Source organism: Pleurodeles waltl, unplaced genomic scaffold, assembly GCF_031143425.1.
Source record: "Pleurodeles waltl isolate 20211129_DDA unplaced genomic scaffold, aPleWal1.hap1.20221129 scaffold_59, whole genome shotgun sequence".
NCBI lineage: Eukaryota > Metazoa > Chordata > Amphibia > Caudata > Salamandridae > Pleurodeles > Pleurodeles waltl.
In genome coordinates, this window is record NW_027150301.1 from 1361655 (window position 1) to 1387904 (window position 26250).

The window sequence follows — 26250 nt, forward strand, 5'->3', positions numbered from 1 at the left end:
CACAGACACTGTATGCTGCTGGTGCCTGCTCTCTTTGGTATGATTGCCTGTTCTGGGGCACAGACACCTGTATGCTGCTGGTGTCTGCTCTCTTTTGTATGACTGACAGTACTGGAGCACAGACACTTTATGCTGCTGGTGTCTGCTCTCTCTGGTATGACTGCCAGTACTGGGGCACAGACACTGTATTCTGCTGGTGTCTGGCCTCTCTGGCTGCCAGTCCTGGGGCACAGACATGGTATGCTATTTTGCGGTGTTTGCTCTCTCTGGTATGACTGCCTGTTCTGGGGCACAGACATTGTATGCTGCTTTTGTCTGCTCGCTCTGGTCTGACTGCCAGTAATGGGGCACAGACACAGTATGCTGCCGGTGTCTGCTCTCTCAGGAATGACAACCAGTAAAAGGGCACAGCCACTGTATGCTGCTGGTGTCTGTTCTCTCTGGTATGACTGGCAGTACTGGGATACGGACACTGTATGCTGCTGGTGTCTGCTCTCTCTGGTATGACTACAGTACCGGGGCACAGACACTGTATGCTGCTGGTGTCTGCCCTCTCTGGTTATGACTGCCAGTACTGGGGCACAGACACTGTATGCTGCTGGTGTCTGCTCTCTCTGGTTATGACTGCCTGTTCTGGGGCACAGACCCTGTATGAGGCTGGTGTCTGCTCTTGGTGGTGCCAGTGCCTGTTCCCTCTTACATAACCTCCAAGGGCTGCAGACTGCCTCTCACAGACCGGTGCCTGCTCTTGATGGGGCCGGTGTCTGTTCCCTCTCACAGATCCACCAAGGGCTGCAGATGCCTCTCACAAACCGGTGCCTGCTCTTGATGGGGCCGGTGCCTGTTCCCTCTCACAGAACCTCCAAGGGCTGCAGACTGCCTCTCACAGACCGGTGCCTGCTCTTGGTGGGGCCTGTATCTGTTCCCTTTCACAGACCCTCAAAGGGCCGCCGACTGCCTCCCACAGACCGATGCCTGCTCTTGGTGGGGCCAGTGCCTGTTCCCTCTCACAGACCCTCCAAGGGCTGCAGACGCCTCTCACAGACCAGTGCCTGCTCTTGGTGGAGCGGGCGTCTGTTCCCTCTCTCGCTGCCTTTGTTCCTGTATAGAAGTGACTGCTCTGTAGCACGAGGTGATGGTGACAGACAGACAGGTTCCAGACTAGAAACCTGCAAGTAGAGGGGAGCCAAGTATTGGGGAAGTGGCTTGTGACATATTCAGGACCAATCTAGATATCTGATCCTGTCCTTACACGTTGTTTAAGGCTGTTCTGGCATTTGAATATGGAGCTAGGTGCCCTGGAAACCTCCGTCTGCATGTGTGCGCCTGGTACCTGTGATCTGGAAACACTTGGCCTATACTTACAATCTGAACTTCACATTGTAGGAGGCTGGACTGGCTTGTAGTGAGTACCAAGGGGTACTTACACCTTGCACCAGGCCCAGGTATCCCTTATTAGTGTATAGGGTGTCTAGCAGCGTAGGCTGATAGAAAATGGTAGCTTAGCAGAGCAGCTTAGGCTGAACTAGGAGACAAGTGAAGCTCCTACAGTACCACTAGTGTCACTTGCACAATATCATAAGAAAACACAATATACAGATATACTAAAAATAAAGGTACTTTATTTTTATGACAATATGCCAAAGTATCTCAGTGAGTACCCTCAGTATGAGGATAGCATATATACACAATATATATGTACACAATACCAAAAATATGCAGTATAGTATTAGAAAACAGTGCAAACAATGTATAGTTACAATAGGATGCAATGGGGACACATAGGGATAGGGGCAACACAAACCATATACTCCAAAAGTGGAATGCGAACCACAAATGGACCCCAAACCTATGTGACCTTGTAGAGGGTCGCTGGGACTGTAAGAAAACAGTTAGGGTTAGAAAAATAGCCCACCCCATGACCCTGAAAAGTGAGTGCAAAGTGCACTAAAGTTCCCCAAAGGACATAGAAGTCGTGATAGGGGAATTCTGCAGGAAAGACACACACCAGCAATGCAACAACGATGAATTTGGAAACGAGGGTAGCTGTGGAACAAGGGGACCAAGTCCAAAAGTCACAAGCAAGTCGGAGATGGGCAGATGCCCAGGAAATGCCAGCTGTGGGTGCAAAGAAGCTGCTACTAGGCAGTAGAAGCTGAGGATTCTGCAGGAACGACAAGGGCTAGAAACTTCCCCTTTGGAGGATGGATGTCCCACGTCGTGAAGAGTCGTGCAGACGCGTTTTCCCACCGAAAGACTGCCAACAAGCCTTGCTAGTTGCAAATTGTGCAGTTAGGGTTTTTGGATGCTGCTGTGGCCCAGGAGGGACCAGGATGTCGCCAATTGCATCAGGAGACAGAGGGAGCGCCCAGCAAGACAAGGAGTCCTCTCAGAAACAGGCAGCACCCGCAGAAGTGCTGGAACAGGCACTACGAAGAGGAGTGAAACAGTGCTCACCCGAAGTTGCACAAAGGAGTCCCACGCCGCCGGAGGACAACTTAGAAAGTTGTGCAATGCAGGTTAGAGTGCCGTGGACCCAGGCTTGGCTGTGCACAAAGGATTTCCGCTGGAAGTGCACAGAGGCTGGAGTAGCTGCAAAAGACGCGGTTCCCAGCAATGCAGTCTGGCGTGGGGAGGCAAGGACTTACCTCCACCAAACTTGGACTGAAGAGTCACTGGACTGTGGGAGTCACTTGGACAGAGTTGCTGGATTTAAGGGACCTCGCTCGTTGTGCTGAGAGGAGACCCAGGGGACCGGTGATGCAGTTCTTTGGTGCCTGTGGTAGCAGGGGGAAGATTACGTTGACCCACGGGAGATTTCTTTGGAGCTTCTAGTGCAGAGAGGAGGCAGACTACCCCCACAGCATGCACCACCAGGAAAACAGTTGAGAAGGCGGCAGGATCAGCGTTACAGAGTTGCAGTAGTCATCTTCGCTACTTTGTTGCAGTTTTGCAGGCTTCCAGCGCGGTCAGCAGTCGATTCCTTGGCAGAAGGTGAAGAGAGAGATGCAGAGGAACTCTGATGAGCTCTTGCATTCATTATCTAAGGAAATCCCCAAAGCAGAGACCCTAAATAGCCAGAAAAGAGGGTTTGGCTACTTAGGAGAGAGGATAGGCTAGCAACACCGAAGGAGTCTCTGACGTCACCTGCTGGTCCTGGCCACTCATAGCAGTCCAGTGTGCCAGCAGCACCTCTGTTTCCAAGATGGCAGAGGTCTGGAGCACACTGGAGGAGCTCTGGGCACCTCCCAGGTGAGGTGCAGGTCAGGGGAGTGGTCACTCCCCTTTCCTTTGTCCAGTTTCGCGCCAGAGCAGGGCTGAGGGGTCCCTGAACCGGTGTAGACTGGCTTATGCAGAAATGGGCACCATCTGTTTCCATGAAAGCATTTCCAGAGGCTGGGGGAGGCTACTCCTCCCCTGCCTTAACACCTTTTTCCAAAGGGAGAGGGTGTAACACCCTCTCTCTGAGGAAGTCCTTTGTTTTGCCATCCTGGGCCAAGCCTGGCTGGACCCCAGGAGGGCAGAAACTTGTCTGAGGGGTTGGCAGCAGCAGCAGCTGCAGTGAAACCCCTGAAAAGGCAGTTTGGCAGTACCAGGGTCTGAGCTACAGACCCGTGGGATCATGGGATTGTGCCAACTATGCCAGGATGGCATAGAGGGGGCAATTTCATGATCAGAGACATGTTACATGGCCATATTCGGAGTTACCATTGTGAAGTTACACATAGGTAGTGACCTATGTGTAGTGCACGCGTGTAATGGTGTCCCCACACTCACAAAGTCCGGGGAATTTGCCCTGAACAATGTGGGGGCGCCTTGGCTAGTGCCAGGGTGCCCACACACTAAGTAACTTTGCACCTAACCTTTACCAGGTAAAGGTTAGACATATAGGTGACTTATAAGTTACTTAAGTGCAGTGGTAAATGGCTGTGAAATAACGTGGACGTTATTTCACTCAGGCTGTAGTGGCAGGCCTGTGTAAGAATTGTCTGAGCTCCCTATGGGTGGCAAAAGAAATGCTGCAGCCCACAGGGATCTCCTGGAACCCCAATACCCTGGGTACCTCAGTACCATATACTAGGGAATTATAAGGGTGTTCCAGTGTGCCAATGTAAATTGGTGAAATTGGTCACTAGCCTGTTAGTGACAATTTGGAAAGAAATGAGAGAGCATAACCACTGAGGTTCTGGATAGCAGAGCCTCAGTGAGACAGTTAGTCATAACACAGGTAACACAGTCAGGCACACTTATGAGCACTGGGGCCCTGGCTGGCAGGGTCCCAGTGACACATACAACTAAAACAACATATATACAGTGAAATATGGGGGTAACATGCCAGGCAAGATGTTACTTTCCTACACACATGAGCACATCTGTGGCTTGGCTTAGTGTGGCTGTAGCTTCTAGTTTGATAACCTGTGGCTAAAGCTTATAATCGAGATATGTGTGTCTGGTGATTAAACTGTGAGTGTGTGGCTGGGACTTACTGTCTGCATATGTCTGGATGATCATGTGATGATTATTATTGTATGAACAACTTCACTTTACAGATCAACAGTTGTCACTTTTGTGCTTTGCTCTCTGCAGAAGAAGCTCCAGGACTGGCTGTGTCCTCTGAGGGAAGAGATGAGATACATGCTGGAGTCTAAACTCAAGGAAGAAGAACAATATAACACCATGAGGGTGAGTGGCAGCTGAGAATCATGTGCAGTTAAAGATCTATCATTCTGTATGTGCAGGTTTGTACATGTGTCTGTCTAGGTCAGAGATGCAGAGACGCCACTGGCTCACCCTTCAGCCTGGGTCATGCCTCTACCAGGTGAAAATACTGGGTGGAGAGTCACTGTCCGGGGGCTTAGGAACCCAGATCTTTCCAAGAGTCTTCCTGAAAGAATCAAAAACAAGCATTACCCTCCCAAACTTTGCGAAGTAATCACATACCTACATGGTCCCTGTCAGAGTGAGTATGCATGAACCGTAGGCATCTCTCTGTAAGTGTGTACATGTGTCTGTTAGTGTGTTTGTGTGTGAATGATCAATCAGTCAGGTGTTTTTTGTATAGCGCAGCTTGTCACCCAGGTGTTTGTTGCAGGTGACTATCCAAAAAGTGAAGTTTTCAGTCCCTTTCTAAAGTGGGTCAGTGAGGGTGTGGTGCGGTGATGGAGTTGGACCCCCAATGAAGCCATGGTGTCCCTGAATGCCCTTTAGGGCCCTGGTCCGATTGGAAAGCCGCAACCGCATATGTACCTATAAAGACTCGCAAATCTTTAATAGCAGTCCGAGCGTCAGCCGAGCATTGTGGCCACACCCATAAAAATCTGGAGCATGAATCAACAGCGACTAAAATATACTTGTATGCACTGTCCGGTGTTAGGGGACCACAGTGGTCCAAGTAGACACATTGTAATGGTTTGTTTGAAATTAGGAAGGGTGTCTGCGGTGGGCATTTTGCAGTGGAAACTTTAATTTGTTGACAGATGTCACATACTGCTTGGTCTCTTTATAGAGACCTGGCCACCAATAACGGGCCTGCAAGATCGAAATCGTAGCCGCCACACCAGCATGGGCAGAAGCCACCCCCTCATGTGCGGCTTTAATCAATTGTGATCTTATATCTCTATTGGGAATGTCCCGTCCACCAACGACTGGTATATTAACTTCAGCATTCAGCATACCTCCCATATGGTAGGAATATTTGTTAGGAAATCATTTAGGATAGGGCGTACCATCAGCCGTAGCTGTCACGGCAGCCCAAATGTCTGCGTCCGGTTTTGAACTCAAACTAATCACTGCAGCCACAGCAGCCACAGCCACTCCTGACTTTGCTGCTTCATCAGCCAATGCATTTCCAGCAACGTGTATCCCAACGCGCTGGTGGCCAAGTGTATGTACAACATGGACATTTGGTAGCGTTTCTTTCAGATCTGCTACTTTCCCCCACAGAAGTCTGTGTTTTATGGTGATGCCTTTGGAATCTCTGAACCCATTCTGGCGCCAATAATGCAGGTATTCATTAAAGGACTGGACACAATAATATGAATTACAAACAATCAGAGTAGGCTGTGCCGGATCCGTGAGCTCCAGTGCCATCAGCAGAGCTTTTAGTTCTGCCAACTGTGCTGTGCAATCCCTTAGGGTTTGCATAAAGGTATGTAGAGGACAAAATTTATCGCCCTCCATGTAGCCACTTACGACTGCGCAAGCAGCAGAATATATTGGTGTTTTGTGCCAATTGCGGGTTGTGCTGAGCCATCGGTGTGCATGACTCTATGATATTGTTCAATAGGCAATATTTTCGCTGGAACTGGGTACTCTATTTTGTACTGTAAAAATTCTTGAGTTTGTAATTTTGGGTCAAAAATGTAGTCTACATCAGTGGCTGTCAAAGACGTAGCCCATTGTTTCCAACGTGGATGTAATGCTTTTGTGTTTGGAACGCTGGCTTTTGTGACAGCCTCTAGGGCTGGAATTGGAGATACAACAATAATGCGTTTTCCTTGGGCAAGAGGCCTTTCTTTAATGTCAGCCATCTGTACAGCATTGAGAATTTTCTCAGTGGGAGCAAAGCGATGTTCTGACGCTGAATGTAAGTGTGATTTGTAACAATTTGGGCTGTTTTACCTTCATTAAGTGTCACTTAGGTGAAACCGATGGCGCCAGCTATTACTCTGATGACCAAATGTGTTTTGTTGCCCCTCATGTGTAAGTGTTGTGCTGCAAGCATGTCTGTTTGCAAATCTCAAAGAATACGTGTATGTTCAATTGTCCAGAATTTACTTGAAAAATCAGGACGTATCAGATCATATAAAGGTTTTATGCGTGTAGCATAATCTGGAATGTAAGTTCTGTCAAAATTTAGGAAACCCAATAGAGATTGGAGTTTTTTAATCGTATTTGGTGGTTGTAACTGTGCGCATTTTTTAAAAGAATTATATCTCTAGGCTCTTTCCTTCACTTGACAGCTCATATCCCAAAAACAGGACGCTGAGGAAGGCGATTTTTGTTTTCTTAAATTTAATTTGTTGCCAAATTCAGCAAATCCTTCAACAATGCAGGTTACCCGTCTTACAACTGTGTTGTAGTAGTTCATCATCCGTTAGGTAGATATCATCTACATAGGACAATGCTTCAGGATCAATGTTGTGCAAAATTGCTGTCACACAAGCTGCAAACAGTCCTGGGCTGTTCTTATGCCCCTGAGGTAAGCAACAGAATTTTTTCTGGGAGCCTTGCGTGCTAAAACTTGTTAAGTCTCTACTCTCAGGCGCTATGTTCTGGCAGAAAAAAACATTGGAAATATCCAGTCTTGTTTTGTATTTTTTTACGCACTATATTGTTCATTAGTGCCGTGCTATGTGAATTTTGTATAGCATATTTGTGTAAATGACTGTTTAAGTGTCTGTAGTCTAAGACTATTCTATATGAATGGTCTGGTTTAGCTACTAGGAATAACTGATTATTCATTGGGGAGACACAGGTTTCAATTACACCCTGGTACTCTAATTGTGTGAGTATTTCTCTCACAGGTGCTTTTGCTTCGTGTTTTATAGGATACTGAGGTTGCAGTTGAGGTTCATTTTTAATTGGAATTACATGGTAGGGGGATTCTTCATCCCATCCTACGTGATTGCAGTATAAAGCAGGAGCCTGTGCCAAAGCCCGATCAGTGGCACAGGAGTCAGCGAGTTCCTCTGGAACAAGGTGTGAGAAGGAAGGCTTAATCACGTCTTCCCCATATGGGCAGGTACAGACAAATTCGGGTGGCCAATCTTGTTTAGCCAACAAAACATCATATATGTTTACCCCGCGATCCCAAATGATTGCGTCTATTATGCGCTCAATGTCTCCTTCTAACTGCAGCATTACTTTATACATCCTATCAGGCATGGAGACACAGATGTCTGCAGTTTCTACTTGTATAAAGTCATCAGTTGCTTTCACCTCCAGATGCTCTAGAAGACTCCAGCGAACTATTGTGACCTCGGCTGCACTGTCTAGCAGTGCTAGAGCCCACTTCTTGTTCTTCAAGAGGACCCTCTTCCTGAGTGGCATGTCGAACTGTGACTGCTGCCACTTTTTTCTTTTTGAATTGTGGTTTTTGTTGAGTGGGTTTATCTTCCTTTTTAACAGAAACCTTCGGAGAGGGCTGATTCCTGTCTCGGTTTCACGTACTCTGTCCTTCACTCAGATCACCCACATCCCTCATTTTGTTTTTCCGATGAGTCCTGATGGGAACGAGATTGGCGTGTATCAGTATATTGATATCTATCAGGCGTTTTTATATTATCTTTATTTCTGAGACTATGGCCCTCATTACAACCCTGGTGGTCGGTGTTAAAGCGGCGGTAATACCGCCAACAGGCCAGCGGAAAAAAAATGGAACCACGACTTCGCCGGAAACCGCCAACAGAGACAGCCACTTTAACACTCTGACCGCCACAGCGGTACAAACAAACAGCGCAGCGGTCACCGCCAACAGACAGGCGGAAGACAGTGTACCACCCACACTATTATGAGAGGCAAATCTGCCACCTTTTCCGGGGCGGAACCAACGCGAACAAAAACATGGCAGAAACAGGTCTTGGAAGGGAAAACACTCACCTCTCCACACCCCACAAGGAACCAGAACACCATGGAGCCAGAACTCCAGATACTCCCTGCAATGGTATTCCTGCTCCTCTATCAGGAGCACGAAAGATGGCGGCGACGACCACAGTGAGTACTGCACCTACAACACAGGGGAGGGGGGAGAGAAAAGAGAGTGACACACACACACGCAACACGCAATACCCACACCCTCACCCACAACAACATACACACAAATACATGCTGCAACATACAATTTACATCCCCCCACGCCCCCGGAAGAACGCACGGACAAAAGGAAATGAGTTGAACGATTGTGATAAATTAAAATCCATTAGTCAAAACTTGAAATACAGTATATACAATTATGTACACCAACTACACAAGTCCGGAGAGTGCACAAATTATTGTCCGTGGACCACTGGGCCCAAAATGCATGGGCGAGGCCCACACTCGATACCAGACTTCAGACGGAGAGAACACTGCAGGGGCATCAGACCGAAATGAAACAAGCATCTCAGAGGGAAGGGAAGGGGTGGCACCTCAGCCGGATGAGTGCACAACGCCAGCTCCACGAGGGGGCTCCATGCCCACTGCTGTATCCTGGGGAGTGCAAAGCCACAGTCTCTCAAGTCTTTACAGTGGGTGGTTTGCCCACTGCTTTATCCTGGGGAGTGCAAAGCCACAGTCTCTCAAGTCTTTCCAGTGGGTGGTTTGCCCACTGATTTATCCTGGGGAGTGCTAAGCCACAGTCTCTCAAGTGGATGGTTCTGAAGGGGGCTTTGTGCCCAGAGTGCTTCATCCTGCCAAGGACTGAGGTAGTGGATGTGATACTCCACTGGTTCTGGAGGGGGCTTTGTGCCCAGAGTGCTTTATCCTGCCAAGGACTGAGGTAGTGAATGCCTTTCTCCACTGGTTCTGGAGGGGGCTTTGTGCCCAGAGTGCTTCATCCTGCCAAGGACTGAGGTAGTGGATGAGATACTCCACTGAAGGTGGTGCAACATGCAAGCTGCCCAGGCTCCTGGAACTGACCACCAGGCTCAGACGACTGACCACTGGGGATGGCAGCCATGTCTGCCGTGGTGCCACTGGCTCAGGATGTCGCGGGCGGTGTAGGAAAGTACCATCTTGCCTGGCATGTTACCCCCATTTTTCACTGTATATATGTTGTTTTAGTTGTATGTGTCACTGGGACCCTGGTAACCCAGGGCCCCAGTGCTCATAAGTGTGCCTGAATGTGTTACCTGTGTAGTGACTAACTGTCTCACTGAGGCTCTGCTAATCAGAACCTCAGTGGTTATGCTCTCTCATTTCTTTCCAAATTGTCACTGACAGGCTAGTGACCATTTTTACCAATTTACATTGGCTTACTGGAACACCCTTATAATTCCCTAGTATATGGTACTGAGGTACCCAGGGTATTGGGGTTCCAGGAGATCCCTATGGGCTGCAGCATTTCTTTTGCCACCCATAGGGAGCTCTGACAATTCTTACACAGGCCTGCCACTGCAGCCTGAGTGAAATAACGTCCACGTTATTTCACAGCCATTTTACACTGCACTTAAGTAACTTATAAGTCAACTATATGTCTAACCTTTACCTGGTAAAGGTTAGGTGCAAAGTTACTTAGTGTGAGGGCACCCTGGCACTAGCCAAGGTGCCCCCACATTGTTCAGAGCCAATTCACTGAACTTTGTGAGTGCGGGGACACCATTACACGCGTGCACTACATATAGGTCACTACCTATATGTAGCTTCACCATGGTAACTCCGAATATGGCCATGTAACATGTCTATGATCATGGAATTGCCCCCTCTATGCCATCCTGGCATTGTTGGTACAATTCCATGATCCCAGTGGTCTGTAGCACAGACCCTGGTACTGCCAGACTGCCCTTCCTGGGGTTTCTCTGCAGCTGCTGCTGCTGCCAACCTCTCAGACAGGCAGCTGCCCTCCTGGGGTCCAGCCAGGCCTGGCCCAGGATGGCAGAACAAAGAACTTCCTCTGAGAGAGGGTGTGACACCCTCTCCCTTTGGAAAATGGTGTGAAGGCAGGGGAGGAGTAGCCTCCCCCAGCCTCTGGAAATGCTTTGTTGGGCACAGATGTGCCCAATTCTGCATAAGCCAGTCTACACCGGTTCAGGGACCCCTTAGCCCCTGCTCTGGCGCGAAACTGGACAAAGGAAAGGGGAGTGACCACTCCCCTGACCTGCACCTCCCCTGGGAGGTGTCCAGAGCTCCTCCAGTGTGCTCCAGACCTCTGCCATCTTGGAAACAGAGGTGCTGCTGGCACACTGGACTGCTCTGAGTGGCCAGTGCCACCAGGTGACGTCAGAGACTCCTTGTGATAGGCTCCTTCAGGTGTTAGTAGCCTTTCCTCTCTCCTAGGTAGCCAAACCCTCTTTTCTGGCTATTTAGGGTCTCTGTCTCTGGGGAAACTTTAGATAACGAATGCACGAGCTCAGCCGAGTTCCTCTGCATCTCCCTCTTCACCTTCTGATAAGGAATCGACCGCTGACCGCGCTGGAAGCCTGCAAACCTGCAACATAGTAGCAAAGACGACTACTGCAACTCTGTAACGCTGATCCTGCCGCCTTCTCGACTGTTTTCCTGCTTGTGCATGCTGTGGGGGTAGTCTGCCTCCTCTCTGCACCAGAAGCTCCGAAGAAATCTCCCGTGGGTCGACGGAATCTTCCCCCTGCAACCGCAGGCACCAAAAAGCTGCATTACCGGTCCCTTGGGTCTCCTCTCAGCACGATGAGCGAGGTCCCTCGAATCCAGCGACACCGTCCAAGTGACCCCCACAGTCCAGTGACTCTTCAGCCCAAGTTTGGTGGAGGTAAGTCCTTGCCTCACCTCGCTGGGCTGCATTGCTGGGAACCGCGACTTTGCAAGCTTCTCCGGCCCCTGTGCACTTCCGGCGGAAATCCTTCGTGCACAGCCAAGCCTGGGTCCACGGCACTCTAACCTGCATTGCACGACTTTCTAAGTTGGTCTCCGGCGACGTGGGACTCCTTTGTGCAACTTCGGCGAGCACCGTTTCACGCATCCTCGTAGTGCCTGATTCTGGCACTTCTCCGGGTGCTACCTGCTTCAGCGAGGGCTCTTTGTCTTGCTCGACGTCCCCTCTCTCTGCAGGTCCAATTTGCGACCTCCTGGTCCCTCCTGGGCCCCAGCAGCGTCCAAAAACGCCAAACGCACGATTTGCGTGTAGCAAGGCTTGTTGGCGTCCATCCGGCGGGAAAACACTTCTGCACGACTCTCCAAGGCGTGGGGGATCCATCCTCCAAAGGGGAAGTCTCTAGCCCTTGTCGTTCCTGCAGTATTCACAGTTCTTCAGCCTAGTAAGAGCTTCTTTGCACCAACCGCTGGCATTTCTTGGGCATCTGTCCATGTCCGAGCTGCTTGTGACTTTTGGACTTGGTCCCCTTGTTCCACAGGTACCCTCAGTCAGGAATCCATCGTTGTTGCATTGCTGATTTGTGTTTTCCTTGCATTTTCCCTCTAACACGACTATTTTGTCCTTAGGGGAACTTTAGTGCAATTTGCACTCACTTTTCAGGGTCTTGGGGAGGGTTATTTTTCTAACTCTCACTATTTTCTGATAGTCCCAGCGACCCTCTACAAGGTCACATAGGTTTGGGGTCCATTCGTGGTTCACATTCCACTTTTGGAGTATATGGTTTGTGTTGCCCCTATCCCTATGTTTCCCCATTGCATCCTATTGTAACTATACATTGTTTGCACTGTTTTCTAAGACTATACTGCATATTTTTGCTATTGTGTATATATATCTTGTGTATATTTCCTATCCTCTCACTGAGGGTACACTCTAAGATACTTTGGCATATTGTCATAAAAATAAAGTACCTTTATTTTTAGTATAACTGTGTATTGTGTTTTCTTATGATATTGTGCATATGACACTAAGTGGTACTGTAGTAGCTTCACACGTCTCCTAGTTCAGCCTGAGCTGCTTTGCTAAGCTACCATTATCTATCAGCCTAAGCTGCTAGACACCCTATACACTAATCAGGGATAACTGGGCCTGGTGCAAGGTGCAAGTAACCCTTGGTACTCACTACAAGCCAGTCCAGCCTCCTACATTGGTTGTGCAGCGGTGGGATAAGTGCTTTGAGACTACTTACCACTCTTGTCATTGTACTTTTCATAAGAGAAAAATATACAAAACAAGGTCAGTGTATATACACATAGCCAAAAAGTTTTGCATTTCCTCTTTTCACTCTTTTCTAAGTGCTGAAAAGTACTTCTAAACTTTCAAAAAGTTCTTAAAAGTTTAAAAAGTTTTTTCTGTCTTTCCAAAAAGTCTGAAAACTTTTTTCTCTTTGTCTATCACTTTAACTCTCTCTAAAAAATGTCTGGCACAGGCCAAAAAGTTGAACTGTCCAAACTTGCATATGATCACCTTAGCTGGAAAGGAGCAAGGAGTCTCTGCATAGAGAGAGGTTTGAGTGTAGGGAAGAATCCTTCCTTAGAACTGTTAATTAATATGCTTAGAGTACAGGATAAGGCCATAAGTGCCCAATCTGTAGAAAAAGTAGCTAATGGTTCTCAATCTGATCCAGGGACTCCCCCAGGAAAAGGTTCAGGAAAGAAACTTCTCAGCCTGCCCATTACTAGACAGTCTAGCATAGTTGGTACAGAGGTTGAATCACATCATACTGATGATGTGCTCTCACATTATGCTGGTAGCCAAGCTGTTAGGGTGCCCTTGGTAAGGGACAGGTCTCCTTCTGTTCATTCCCATCATACCTCTGTATCTAGAAATGTCCCTCCCACCCACCCTGATGACAGATTGTTAGAAAGGGAGCTCAATAGATTGAGAGTGGAGCAAACCAGACTGAAGCTCAAGAAGCAACAGCTGGATTTGGATAGACAGTCTTTAGAAATAGAGAGGGAAAGACAGAAGATGGGTTTAGATACCCATGGTGGCAGCAGCAGTATTCCCCATAGTCATCCTGCAAAAGAGCATGATTCCAGGAATCTGCATAAGATAGTTCCCCCTTACAAGGAGGGGGATGACATTAACAAGTGGTTTGCTGCACTTGAGAGGGCCTGTGCTGTACAGGATGTCCCTCAAAAGCAGTGGGCTGCTATCTTATGGCTATCATTTACTGGAAAAGGTAGGGATAGGCTCCTTACTGTAGAAGAAAATGATGCTAACAATTTCCAAGTTCTTAAGAATGCACTCCTGGATGGTTATGGCTTAACCACTGAACAGTACAGGATAAAGTTCAGAGATACCAAAAAGGAGTCTTCACAAGACTGGGTTGATTTCATTGACCAGGCAGTGAAGGCCTTGGAGGGGTGGTTACATGGCAGTAAAGTTACTGATTATGACAGCCTGTATAACTTGATCCTGAGAGAGCATATTCTTAATAATTGTGTGTCTGATTTGTTGCACCAGTACTTGGTGGACTCTGATCTGACCTCTCCCCAAGAATTGGGAAAGAAGGCAGACAAATGGGTCAGAACAAGAGTGAACAGAAAAGTTCATACAGGGGGTGACAAAGATGGCAACAAAAAGAAGGATGGTAAGTCTTCTGACAAGGGTGGGGACAAATCTAAAAATGAGTCTTCATCAGGCCCACAAAAACACTCTGGTGGGGGTGGTGGGCCCAAATCCTCCTTTAATCAGAACAAGGAAAAGAAACCATGGTGCTATTTATGTAAGATAAAAGGCCATTGGACAACAGATCCCAGTTGTCCAAAGAAAGGCACCACAGCTCCTACCACTACAACCCCTACTGCTACACCTAGTGTCCCTACTAATAGCAGTGGTGGTGGGAGCAAACCTACTAATAGCCAATCCAAGGGAGTAGCTGGGCTCACTTTTGGTAATTTAGTTGGGGTTGGTCTGATTAGGGAGACCACAGAGGCTACTTTAGTCTCTGAAGGGGCTATTGACTTAGCCACTTTGGTTGCTTGCCCCCATAACTTGGAGAAGTACAAGCAACTAACCCTAATAAATGGTGTTGAGGTCCAGGCCTACAGGGACACAGGTGCCAGTGTCACAATGGTGATTGAGAAACTGGTGCACCCTGAACAACACATACTTGGACACCAGTACCAAGTAACCGATGCTCACAACATAACACAAAGCCACCCCATGGCTGTTGTAAATCTCAACTGGGGGGGGGTATCTGGTCCAAAGAAAGTTGTGGTAGCTTCAGATTTACCTGTAGACTGTCTATTAGGGAACGATTTGGAGACATCAGCTTGGTCAGATGTGGAGTTGGAGGCCCATGCAGCAATGCTGGGCATCCCAGGGCATATTTTTGCTTTAACAAGGGCTCAGGCCAAAAAGCAAAAAGGACAGGGAAGCTTGGATCCTGGAACAATGGACCAAGTGCTCCCTAAAGCTAGGGCTAGTAGAAGCAAACCACTTCCTACTATCCCTCCCTCTACAGTGGATTCTACTTCTGAGGAAGAAGAATTCCCTCCCTGTGCAGAACCTACACCAGAGGAGCTGGTAGCAGACACTGCTGAGCTTTTGGGTGAAGGGGGGCCTGCCAGAGAGGAGCTGAGTGTGGCACAGCAAACCTGTCCCACATTAGAGGGTCTCAGACAGCAAGCTGTCAAACAGGCTAATGGGGATGTCAGTGACTCACACAGAGTTTACTGGGAGGACAACCTCTTGTACACTGAGCATAGGGATCCTAAACCTGGAGCTGCCAGGAGATTAGTGATTCCTCAGGAGTACAGAAAGTTCCTCCTAACACTGGCACATGACATTCCCTTAGCTGGGCACCTGGGTCAAATGAAAACTTGGGACAGATTGGTACCATTGTTTCATTGGCCTAGGATGTCTGAGGACACAAAAGAATTTTGTAAGTCCTGTGAAACCTGTCAAGCCAGTGGCAAGACAGGTGGCACTCCAAAGGCACCCCTTATCCCACTGCCTGTGGTTGGGGTTCCCTTTGAAAGGGTAGGGGTTGACATAGTTGGCCCCCTTGACCCTCCTACTGCTTCAGGCAATAGGTTTATCTTAGTGGTAGTGGACCATGCCACAAGATATCCTGAAGCTATTCCTTTAAGGACCACTACAGCTCCTGCAGTGGCAAAGGCCCTCCTGGGAATATTTTCCAGGGTGGGCTTCCCAAAGGAAGTAGTATCAGACAGAGGAAGCAATTTCATGTCTGCATACTTAAAGGCCATGTGGAAGGAGTGTGGTGTAACTTACAAGTTCACAACACCCTATCATCCACAAACAAATGGACTGGTGGAGAGATTTAATAAAACTCTCAAAGGCATGATTATGGGACTCCCTGAAAAACTCCGCAGGAGATGGGATATCCTTCTACCATGCCTCCTTTTTGCCTACAGGGAGGTACCCCAGAAAGGAGTGGGCTTCAGCCCCTTTGAACTTCTTTTTGGACACCCTGTTAGGGGTCCACTCACACTTGTAAAGGAGGGTTGGGAACAACCTTTAAAAGCTCCTAAACAGGATATTGTGGATTATGTACTTGGCCTCAGATCAAGGATGGCTGAGTACATGAAAAAGGCCAGTAAAAACCTTCAGGCCAGCCAAGAGCTCCAGAAGCAATGGCATGATCAGAAGGCTGTTTTGGTTCAGTACCAACCAGGGCAGAAAGTGTGGGTCTTGGAGCCTGTGGCCCCAAGAGCACTCCAAGATAAATGGAGTGGACCCCACACAATTGTTGAAAAGAAGGGTGAAGTCACCTACTTGGTTGACTTAGGCACTGCCAGGAGTCCCCTTAGGGTGCTCCATGTCAACCGCCTGAAACCCTACTATGACAGGGCTGATCTCACCCTGCTCATGGCAACAGATGAGGGACAGGAAGAAGACAGTGATCCTCTACCTGATCTCTTCTCTTCCACAGAACAAGATGCTCTTGTGGAAGGTGTAGTTTTGGCTGATTGTCTTACTGCTGAGCAGAAAGATAATTGCATAAATCTCCTAGGACAATTTTCAGAACTCTTCTCCATTGTGCCAGGCACCACTTCTTGGTGTGAGCACACTATAGATACTGGAGACAGTTTACCTGTCAAAAGTAAGATCTATAGGCAGCCTGACCATGTCAGGGACTGCATAAAGCAAGAAGTTCAGAAAATGTTGGAACTAGGAGTGGTTGAGCACTCTGACAGTCCATGGGCTTCTCCTGTGGTACTGGTACCAAAACCCAATTCTAAAGATGGAAAGAAAGAAATGAGGTTTTGTGTAGACTATAGAGGTCTCAACTTGGTAACCAAAACTGATGCTCACCCTATACCCAGGGCAGATGAGCTTATAGATACACTGGCATCTGCCAAGTATCTAAGCACTTTTGATTTGACTGCAGGGTATTGGCAGATCAAATTGTCAGAAGATGCTAAATCTAAGACTGCATTTTCTACCATTGGAGGACATTACCAGTTTACTGTAATGCCTTTTGGTCTGAAAAATGCACCTGCCACTTTTCAGAGGTTGGTGAACACAGTCCTGCAAGGGCTGGAAGCTTTCAGTGCAGCATATTTGGATGATATAGCTGTCTTTAGCTCCAGCTGGGATGATCACCTGGTCCACCTTTGGAAAGTTTTGGAGGCCCTGCAAAAGGCAGGCCTCACTATCAAGGCTTCAAAGTGCCAGATAGGGCAGGGTAAGGTGGTTTATCTGGGACACCTTGTTGGTGGGGAACAGATTGCACCACTTCAGGGGAAAATCCAAACTATTATTGATTGGGTTCCCCCTACCACTCAGATTCAGGTGAGAGCCTTCCTAGGCCTCACTGGGTATTACAGGAGGTTCATTAAGAACTATGGCTCCATTGCAGCCCCTCTTAATGACCTCACATCCAAGAAAATGCCTAAAAAGGTATTATGGACAGCAAACTGTCAGAAAGCTTTTGAGGAGCTGAAGCAGGCCATGTGCTCTGCACCTGTCCTGAAAAGCCCTTGTTACTCTAAAAAATTCTATGTCCAAACTGATGCATCTGAATTAGGAGTAGGGGCAGTCCTATCACAACTTAATTCTGAGGGCCAGGATCAACCTGTTGCTTTTATTAGTAGAAGGTTGACCCCTAGAGAAAAGCGTTGGTCTGCCATTGAGAGGGAGGCCTTTGCTGTGGTCTGGGCTCTGAAGAAGTTGAGGCCATACCTGTTTGGCACTCACTTCATTGTTCAGACAGACCACAAACCTCTACTTTGGCTAAAACAAATGAAAGGTGAAAATCCAAAATTGTTGAGGTGGTCCATATCCCTACAGGGAATGGACTATACAGTGGAGCATAGACCTGGGAGTAGCCACTCCAATGCAGATGGACTCTCCAGATATTTCCACTTAGACAATGAAGACTCATCAGGTAATGGCTAGTCTTATTGTCCTTCGTTTGGGGGGGGGTTGTGTAGGAAAGTACCATCTTGCCTGGCATGTTACCCCCATTTTTCACTGTATATATGTTGTTTTAGTTGTATGTGTCACTGGGACCCTGGTAACCCAGGGCCCCAGTGCTCATAAGTGTGCCTGAATGTGTTACCTGTGTAGTGACTAACTGTCTCACTGAGGCTCTGCTAATCAGAACCTCAGTGGTTATGCTCTCTCATTTCTTTCCAAATTGTCACTGACAGGCTAGTGACCATTTTTACCAATTTACATTGGCTTACTGGAACACCCTTATAATTCCCTAGTATATGGTACTGAGGTACCCAGGGTATTGGGGTTCCAGGAGATCCCTATGGGCTGCAGCATTTCTTTTGCCACCCATAGGGAGCTCTGACAATTCTTACACAGGCCTGCTACTGCAGCCTGAGTGAAATAACGTCCATGTTATTTCACAGCCATTTTACACTGCACTTAAGTAACTTATAAGTCACCTATATGTCTAACCTTTACCTGGTAAAGGTTAGGTGCAAAGTTACTTAGTGTGAGGGCACCCTGGCACTAGCCAAGGTGCCCCCACATTGTTCAGAGCCAATTCACTGAACTTTGTGAGTGCGGGGACACCATTACACGCGTGCACTACATATAGGTCACTACCTATATGTAGCTTCACCATGGTAACTCCGAATATGGCCATGTAACATGTCTATGATCATGGAATTGCCCCCTCTATGCCATCCTGGCATAGTTGGCACAATCCCATGATCCCAGTGGTCTGTAGCACAGACCCTGGTACTGCCAAACTGCCCTTCCTGGGGTTTCACTGCAGCTGCTGCTGCTGCCAACCCCTCAGACAGGCAGCTGCCCTCCTGGGGTCCAGCCAGGCCTGGCCCAGGATGGCAGAACAAAGAACTTCCTCTGAGAGAGGGTGTGACACCCTCTCCCTTTGGAAAATGGTGTGAAGGCAGGGGAGGAGTAGCCTCCCCCAGCCTCTGGAAATGCTTTGTTGGGCACAGATGTGCCCAATTCTGCATAAGCCAGTCTACACCGGTTCAGGGACCCCTTAGCCCCTGCTCTGGCGCGAAACTGGACAAAGGAAAGGGGAGTGACCACTCCCCTGACCTGCACCTCCCCTGGGAGGTGTCCAGAGCTCCTCCAGTGTGCTCCAGACCTCTGCCATCTTGGAAACAGAGGTGCTGCTGGCACACTGGACTGCTCTGAGTGGCCAGTGCCACCAGGTGACGTCAGAGACTCCTTGTGATAGGCTCCTTCAGGTGTTAGTAGCCTTTCCTCTCTCCTAGGTAGCCAAACCCTCTTTTCTGGCTATTTAGGGTCTCTGTCTCTGGGGAAACTTTAGATAACGAATGCACGAGCTCAGCCGAGTTCCTCTGCATCTCCCTCTTCACCTTCTGATAAGGAATCGACCGCTGACCGCGCTGGAAGCCTGCAAACCTGCAACATAGTAGCAAAGACGACTACTGCAACTCTGTAACGCTGATCCTGCCGCCTTCTCGACTGTTTTCCTGCTTGTGCATGCTGTGGGGGTAGTCTGCCTCCTCTCTGCACCAGAAGCTCCGAAGAAATCTCCCGTGGGTCGACGGAATCTTCCCCCTGCAACCGCAGGCACCAAAAAGCTGCATTACCGGTCCCTTGGGTCTCCTCTCAGCACGACGAGCGAGGTCCCTCGAATCCAGCGACACCGTCCAAGTGACCACCACAGTCCAGTGACTCTTCAGCCCAAGTTTGGTGGAGGTAAGTCCTTGCCTCACCTCGCTGGGCTGCATTGCTGGGAACCGCGACTTTGCAAGCTTCTCCGGCCCCTGTGCACTTCCGGCGGAAATCCTTCGTGCACAGCCAAGCCTGGGTCCACGGCACTCTAACCTGCATTGCACGACTTTCTAAGTTGGTCTCCGGCGACGTGGGACTCCTTTGTGCAACTTCGGCGAGCACCGTTTCACGCATCCTCGTAGTGCCTGTTTCTGGCACTTCTCCGGGTGCTACCTGCTTCAGCGAGGGCTCTTTGTCTTGCTCGACGTCCCCTCTCTCTGCAGGTCCAATTTGCGACCTCCTGGTCCCTCCTGGGCCCCAGCAGCGTCCAAAAACGCCAAACGCACGATTTGCGTGTAGCAAGGCTTGTTGGCGTCCATCCGGCGGGAAAACACTTCTGCACGACTCTCCAAGGCGTGGGGGATCCATCCTCCAAAGGGGAAGTCTCTAGCCCTTGTCGTTCCTGCAGTATTCACAGTTCTTCAGCCTAGTAAGAGCTTCTTTGCACCAACCGCTGGCATTTCTTGGGCATCTGCCCATGTCCGAGCTGCTTGTGACTTTTGGACTTGGTCCCCTTGTTCCACAGGTACCCTCAGTCAGGAATCCATCGTTGTTGCATTGCTGATTTGTGTTTTCCTTGCATTTTCCCTCTAACACGACTATTTTGTCCTTAGGGGAACTTTAGTGCACTTTGCACTCACTTTTCAGGGTCTTGGGGAGGGTTATTTTTCTAACTCTCACTATTTTCTGATAGTCCCAGCGACCCTCTACAAGGTCACATAGGTTTGGGGTCCATTCGTGGTTCACATTCCACTTTTGGAGTATATGGTTTGTGTTGCCCCTATCCCTATGTTTCCCCATTGCATCCTATTGTAACTATACATTGTTTGCACTGTTTTCTAAGACTATACTGCATATTTTTGCTATTGTGTATATATATCTTGTGTATATTTCCTATCCTCTCACTGAGGGTACACTCTAAGATACTTTGGCATATTGTCATAAAAATAAAGTACCTTTATTTTTAGTATAACTGTGTATTGTGTTTTCTTATGATATTGTGCATATGACACTAAGTGGTACTGTAGTAGCTTCACACGTCTCCTAGTTCAGCCTGAGCTGCTTTGCTAAGCTACCATTATCTATCAGCCTAAGCTGCTAGACACCCTATACACTAATCAGGGATAACTGGGCCTGGTGCAAGGTGCAAGTACCCCTTGGTACTCACTACAAGCCAGTCCAGCCTCCTACAGGCGGTGCTTGCCCGCGGGCTCTGTGGCAACGGTGCTGGCGGCGGACTCTGTGCCAGCGGTGCTTGCGGAGGGCTTTGTGGCATCGGTGCTTGTGGTGTGCTCTGTGGCATGAGTGCTGGTGGCGGACTCTGTGGCGGCAGTGCTTGTGGCGGGCTTTGTGGCAGTGGTGCTGGTGGCAGGCTCAGTGACTGCGGTGCTGGTGGCGGGCTCAGTGACTGCGGCGCACTCCAAAAGCACACAGTTGCTCGCACCACTGTGCCCGGTGATGTGGTGGCTGGGTTGGGACCTGGAAAGCCGGGCCCTAGGGGACGGACGGTGGGGGGAGGTGTAGGGAAGAGGTCAATATTAGCTAGGAAACGTTTTTTCGACACACTGGGATGGGTAGACGGAGGGGGTTTGGGAGTGGAGGAAGAGGTAGTGGTTTTAGGAGGTGTACGTTTGCTGACTTTGGGTGAAGGTGCATGGGCTGGAGGCTGTTCTGAGGTGGATGGCTGTTGGTTGGGTGTGTGGCTGCGTTTGTGTACTTTAGGAGGAGGGCTCACAGGCACACTGGTAGAGGACACAGGGGATGTGTGAATGGTAGTGGGGTGGTGAGTGCACCTGAGCATTGTGTGGTGATGGGCGTGCTGGTGATGGAGGTAGTGGCTGAGGATGTAGTGCATGCCGGTGCGAGTGGAGACGAGACAGGGAGGGAGGAGGACGACGTGGAGGAGGGAGACACAGTGGAGGCAGTGGATGTTGGTATGTGTGCATGGGTATGATGCTTGTGTGAGTGCCTGTGGGATGTGTGGTGCTTATGTTTGCCAGAGCCACCCTTGTGTGTTGAGTTGTGTGCATGCTGGTCTGATGGTGTGCTTGGTATAGGCTGAGGTACAGGGGATTGGATCTGGGTGGAAGAAGTTGTAGGGGGAGGCTGGACACAGGGACAATGGCTGCCATCAGTGTGGAGGCCAGAGCCTGAAATGCACTCTGTTGGGCTGCCTGGCAGAATGAATGCCCTCCAGGTATGCATTTGTTTGTTGCAACTGCCTCTCGACACCCTGGCTGGCATTCAGAATGGTAGACTGCCCAACAATGAGGGATCTCAGGAGGTCAATAGCCTCCTCACGGAGGGCAGCAGGGCTGACTGGTGCAGGGCCTGAGGTGCCTGGGGCAAAGGAGATCACCACCCTCCTGGGCAAGCGGGCACGGGACACACACTGAGGGGCTGTTAATACAGGGGGCACAGATGGGCCCGCCACCGTAAGGGAGCTCCCATCAGAGGAGGAGTCGCTGTCACTGATGTTACCTCCTGTTCCCGCCGTGGAGCTCCCCTCGCCCTCAGTCCCACTGGTGGCTTCAGACTCTGTTGTGTCGCCCTCCAGGGCCAAGTGGGATGCAGCTCCCTCCTGCTCCGGTGCCACTGCTCCTCCGGCTGATGATGCTAATGCACACAAGAACAGGGAGACCACAAAAGGGGGGGGGGGGAGACAGAAGAAAGACATGTTCAGTGCATGCAATACCACTACCGTTGGCGGACACTACAGACACAGCAGCCCTCTGCACTACGCCATGCACTTATAGTTTCTAGATTAATCACATGCCCATGGGGTACAAGGCCTATGCCCGATTGCTGCCCACTTGGAAGTCACAGGAGCCTGACTAGGTGTAGATGGCTCTTCACACTGGTGGGGTTGGGGTGCCACAAAGCTTGTCTCACAAAGGGTCCTTGCCTACAAAGCTCGCCATGGCCTAGGGTAACCCACTGCCCACCTCCCCCACCCAGACACCTCATAATGCGTGCAGAGTCAGCTGAATGAGAGTGTCCTCACACCCTTGTGGCTGCTGTGATGCCCTCAAACGCCCATCCCACCCCAGATACGCCACTGCCAGGATCCGGAACATCAGGGGGGTCATGGTGCGACGGGCACCCCTCCCACGTTGGGAGGCCATCCCCAGCTGGGCCTCCACTGTTTTCTTGCTCCAGCGGCGAATGTTGGTGGGTCCGGACGTCCTTGGCGATGGCACGCCAAATGTCCTTCGTGGGTGCTGACCTACAGAAATAATACAGGGGAATAGGTAAGACTTTAACCGTCCGGACCGTCACAGTCATTGGCCCCCATTCCCACCCTTACCCTGACGCACATACACTCACTGTCTGCACGTGCAGGCCCCAGCCCCCCCCATTTATCTTCCAGGCACACCACTCCAAACAGGCATTGCCCATGCAGCATGCTCACAGTGAACTCACCTGTTTGTCTGGAGGACCTTAGAGTAGCGTGTACTGAGGGAGGACCCCATCCACTAACTTTTTCAACTCCTTCGAAGTGAAGGAAGGGGCCCTTTCCCCAGACACATGAGCCATTGTTGCTTCCAGACTGAGGTCAAAGCAGCACTTGCAGTGTAGGTCCTCTCCTGTCGAAGGTCAGGTATCAAGTGAGTGAACAGACAGAAAATGGCGGTCACGTCCGCGGCGGTGCGTACCGTCACCGCCGGCGTACATTGTCATTGGCTCCTGGGACCCATAGGGTCCAATGATAACCAATGCAGGATTGCTCCGCAGTCTTCGACCGCCTACCGTGATGGTGTAGAACGCCAGCGCAGTTACCTCATATCCCCTTGACCCACCTTACAGGTCAGGCAGCCGCCATTTCAGGGGGCCACATGGCATTAATGATAACTGCGTTACACCTATCTAAGCCTTGCATACACACAGTAACAGGCACATTGCGGATTTACAAATGTTTGCTAATGACATTTAGCAATACCTCAGTGTTGGCCGACTCTCTGCTCGCTGTTCTCATCCATAGGCCACGTCCGCTGGGGCAGGTGAGGAGATGGCAGCATCCTCTGGTGTACAGACTGCTGGTGGACCTGTCGACAATGGAACAGAGACACGTAATAGTCACCTACAGACTTGATCGTGCAACATCCAGGAACTGTGTGCCCAATTGGAGCCAGACCTGATGTCAGCAATCCGCCATCCCACAGGAATCCCCCCTCTAGTGCAGGTCCTGTCAGTACTCCATTTCCTGGCAAGTGGGTCTTTTCAAACTACAGTGGCCATTGCATCAGGGATGTCCCAGCTTATGTTCTCAAACGTGTTGTCCAGAGTGTTGCCCAGCTGAAACACATGCGCAGCTACATCGTTTTCCCTCAGGTGGAGGATTTGCCTACAGTGAAAGGTGACTTCTATGCCCTGGGACATATCCCCAACATCATAGGTGCCATTGATGGGACACATGTGGCCTTGGTACCCCCGGCAGGAGTAAACAGGTGTACAGAAACTGGAAGAGCTACTATTCAATGAATGTGCAGATGGTGTGTTTGGCCGACCAGTACATCTCCCATGTGAATGCCAAGTTTCCTGGATCAGTGCATGATGCTTACATTCTGAGGAATAGCAGCATCCATTATGTGAGGACAAGAACCCTATACCCTGTGAATAGTTGACTGGGTCTGGGGTTGTCCCTAAGGGTTAGTGTGTGTCTAACAGTTGTCCCTCGACATTTGCAGGTGACTCTGGTTACCCCAACCTGTCATGGCTACTGACCCCAGTGAGAAATCCCAGGACAAGGGCAGAGGAACCCTACAATGAGGCACATGAGCGAACTAGGAGAGTGATAGAAAGGACCTTTGGCCTCCTGAAGGCCAGGTTCCGGTGCCTCCATATGACAGGTGGTTCTCTCTACTACTCACCAAAGAAGGTGTGCCAGATCATCGTGGCCTGCTGTATGCTGCACAACCTGGCTTTGCGATGACAGGTGCCTTTTCTGAAGGAGGATGGTCCAGAAGGAGGTCTTGTGGCAGCTGTGGAGCCTGTGGACAGTGACGACGAGGAGGCAGAAGAAGAGGATATCGACAACAGAAACACCGTTATCCAGCCATACTTCCAGTGGGACACAGCTAAGAAGATGTCACAGCCTCACACATTTCATACAATTGTTAGACCTATCGTATGTCTGTCATTTTCACCCAGTGTATGGACCCTGACTTGTCACTTTGCCTTTCCATTTCACAGATGTGGGTCCAACTGTGTGACCTCTGCCATATTACCTCATGGACTAGAGCTGTGTTACATCGGTATGTTGACAGTACAATCGACATTGATATTTTCCATAGTTATTGCTAATACACATTTGTGAAAGCACAGACTGACTCTAGATTGTTTTGTGATTCAAGGGTGTTTATTTCAGTGCAAATTAGTGAAGGGGGTTGTAAAATGGGCAGGGGTGATGGTGGAGGATTGTCCATGGCAGAGTCCAGTCTATTTGTTTCACAGGTGCATTGTCCAAAGTGGCATGGGAAGTGGAGCTAGGGCAGTTGATGGATGGACAGGGTGACGAAGTGGGACAGAAGGATGACATTCAGGGGAGTCTCATTTCCTGGCGGGGCTCTTGGCATTGTTCTCTGTCTTTGTCCTGGATCTCAGGGACCGTTTGCGGGGTGGTTCTTCATCTGCAGGCGGTGGGTTGCTGGTGTTATGGTCCTGTGGGGGTGCCTCCTGTCCACTAGCGCCGGCGGAGGTGGTGGGCTGTTCATCATCCAGGCTAGTGTCAGGGCCCCTTGTTGTACCACAGTGTCCCTCCTGGTGTTAACAAGGTCCTTCAGCACCCCTACAATGGTGAGCAGGGTGGTGTTGATGGACTTGAGTTCCTCCCTGATCCCCAGATACTGTTCCTCCTGCAGCCGCAGGGTCTCCTGAAACTTGGCCAGTACCGTTGCCATTGTCTCCTGGGAATGATGGTACGCTCCCATGATGTTGGAGAGGGCCTCGTGGAGAGTGGGTTTCCTGGGCCTGTCCTCCCCCTGTCGCACAGCAGTCCTCCCAGTTCCCCTGTTTTCCTGTGCCTCTGTCCCATGAACCATGTGCCCACTGCCAAGGTCCCAGGTCCCGTATTGTCTTGGGTTGGTGGGACTGCCTGAGTTCCCTGTAGTGGTGGACACACTGCTGCTTGACGTGTCCTGGGGACAGAGGGATGGGCCCGCTGGGTGGGTGCTGTGCTGGTGTTTCCTGAGGGGGGAGGCTCCGTGGTGGCTTGTGCCAGTGTCAGGGGAACCGACTGTCCCGAGGACCCAGATGGGCCGGGCTGGTCATCTAGGTCCAGTTGGACAGAGCTGCTGTCATCACTCTGGGCCTCTTCTGTGGGTGGAGTGGGCATGTCTGGAACCTCCTGTCCGGTGACGTTGGGTAGGGGTCCTGCAGGGTAAAGGCATGATTATTGCATCTGTGTGTGCCATCGTGTGCAATGGGTGGGTGAACCTGTACTCCGGTGCTTGTATTCTTGTCTAGGTCCTTGTGTGACATTTGGTTTGGGGTCTGTG

The 26250-nt window shown here is 49.8% G+C and overlaps 1 protein-coding gene across 1 annotated transcript in view; it reads left to right on the forward strand.

Moving 5' to 3' along the window:
* Window positions 1–26250, forward strand: part of LOC138278803 (E3 ubiquitin-protein ligase TRIM11-like) — a 904985-nt gene that overhangs the window by 151797 nt on the left and 726938 nt on the right. The window contains exon 2 of the mRNA XM_069219316.1: window positions 4588–4683. Coding sequence (XP_069075417.1) covers window positions 4588–4683 — 96 coding nt within the window. The remainder of the gene's footprint in view (window positions 1–4587; window positions 4684–26250) is intronic.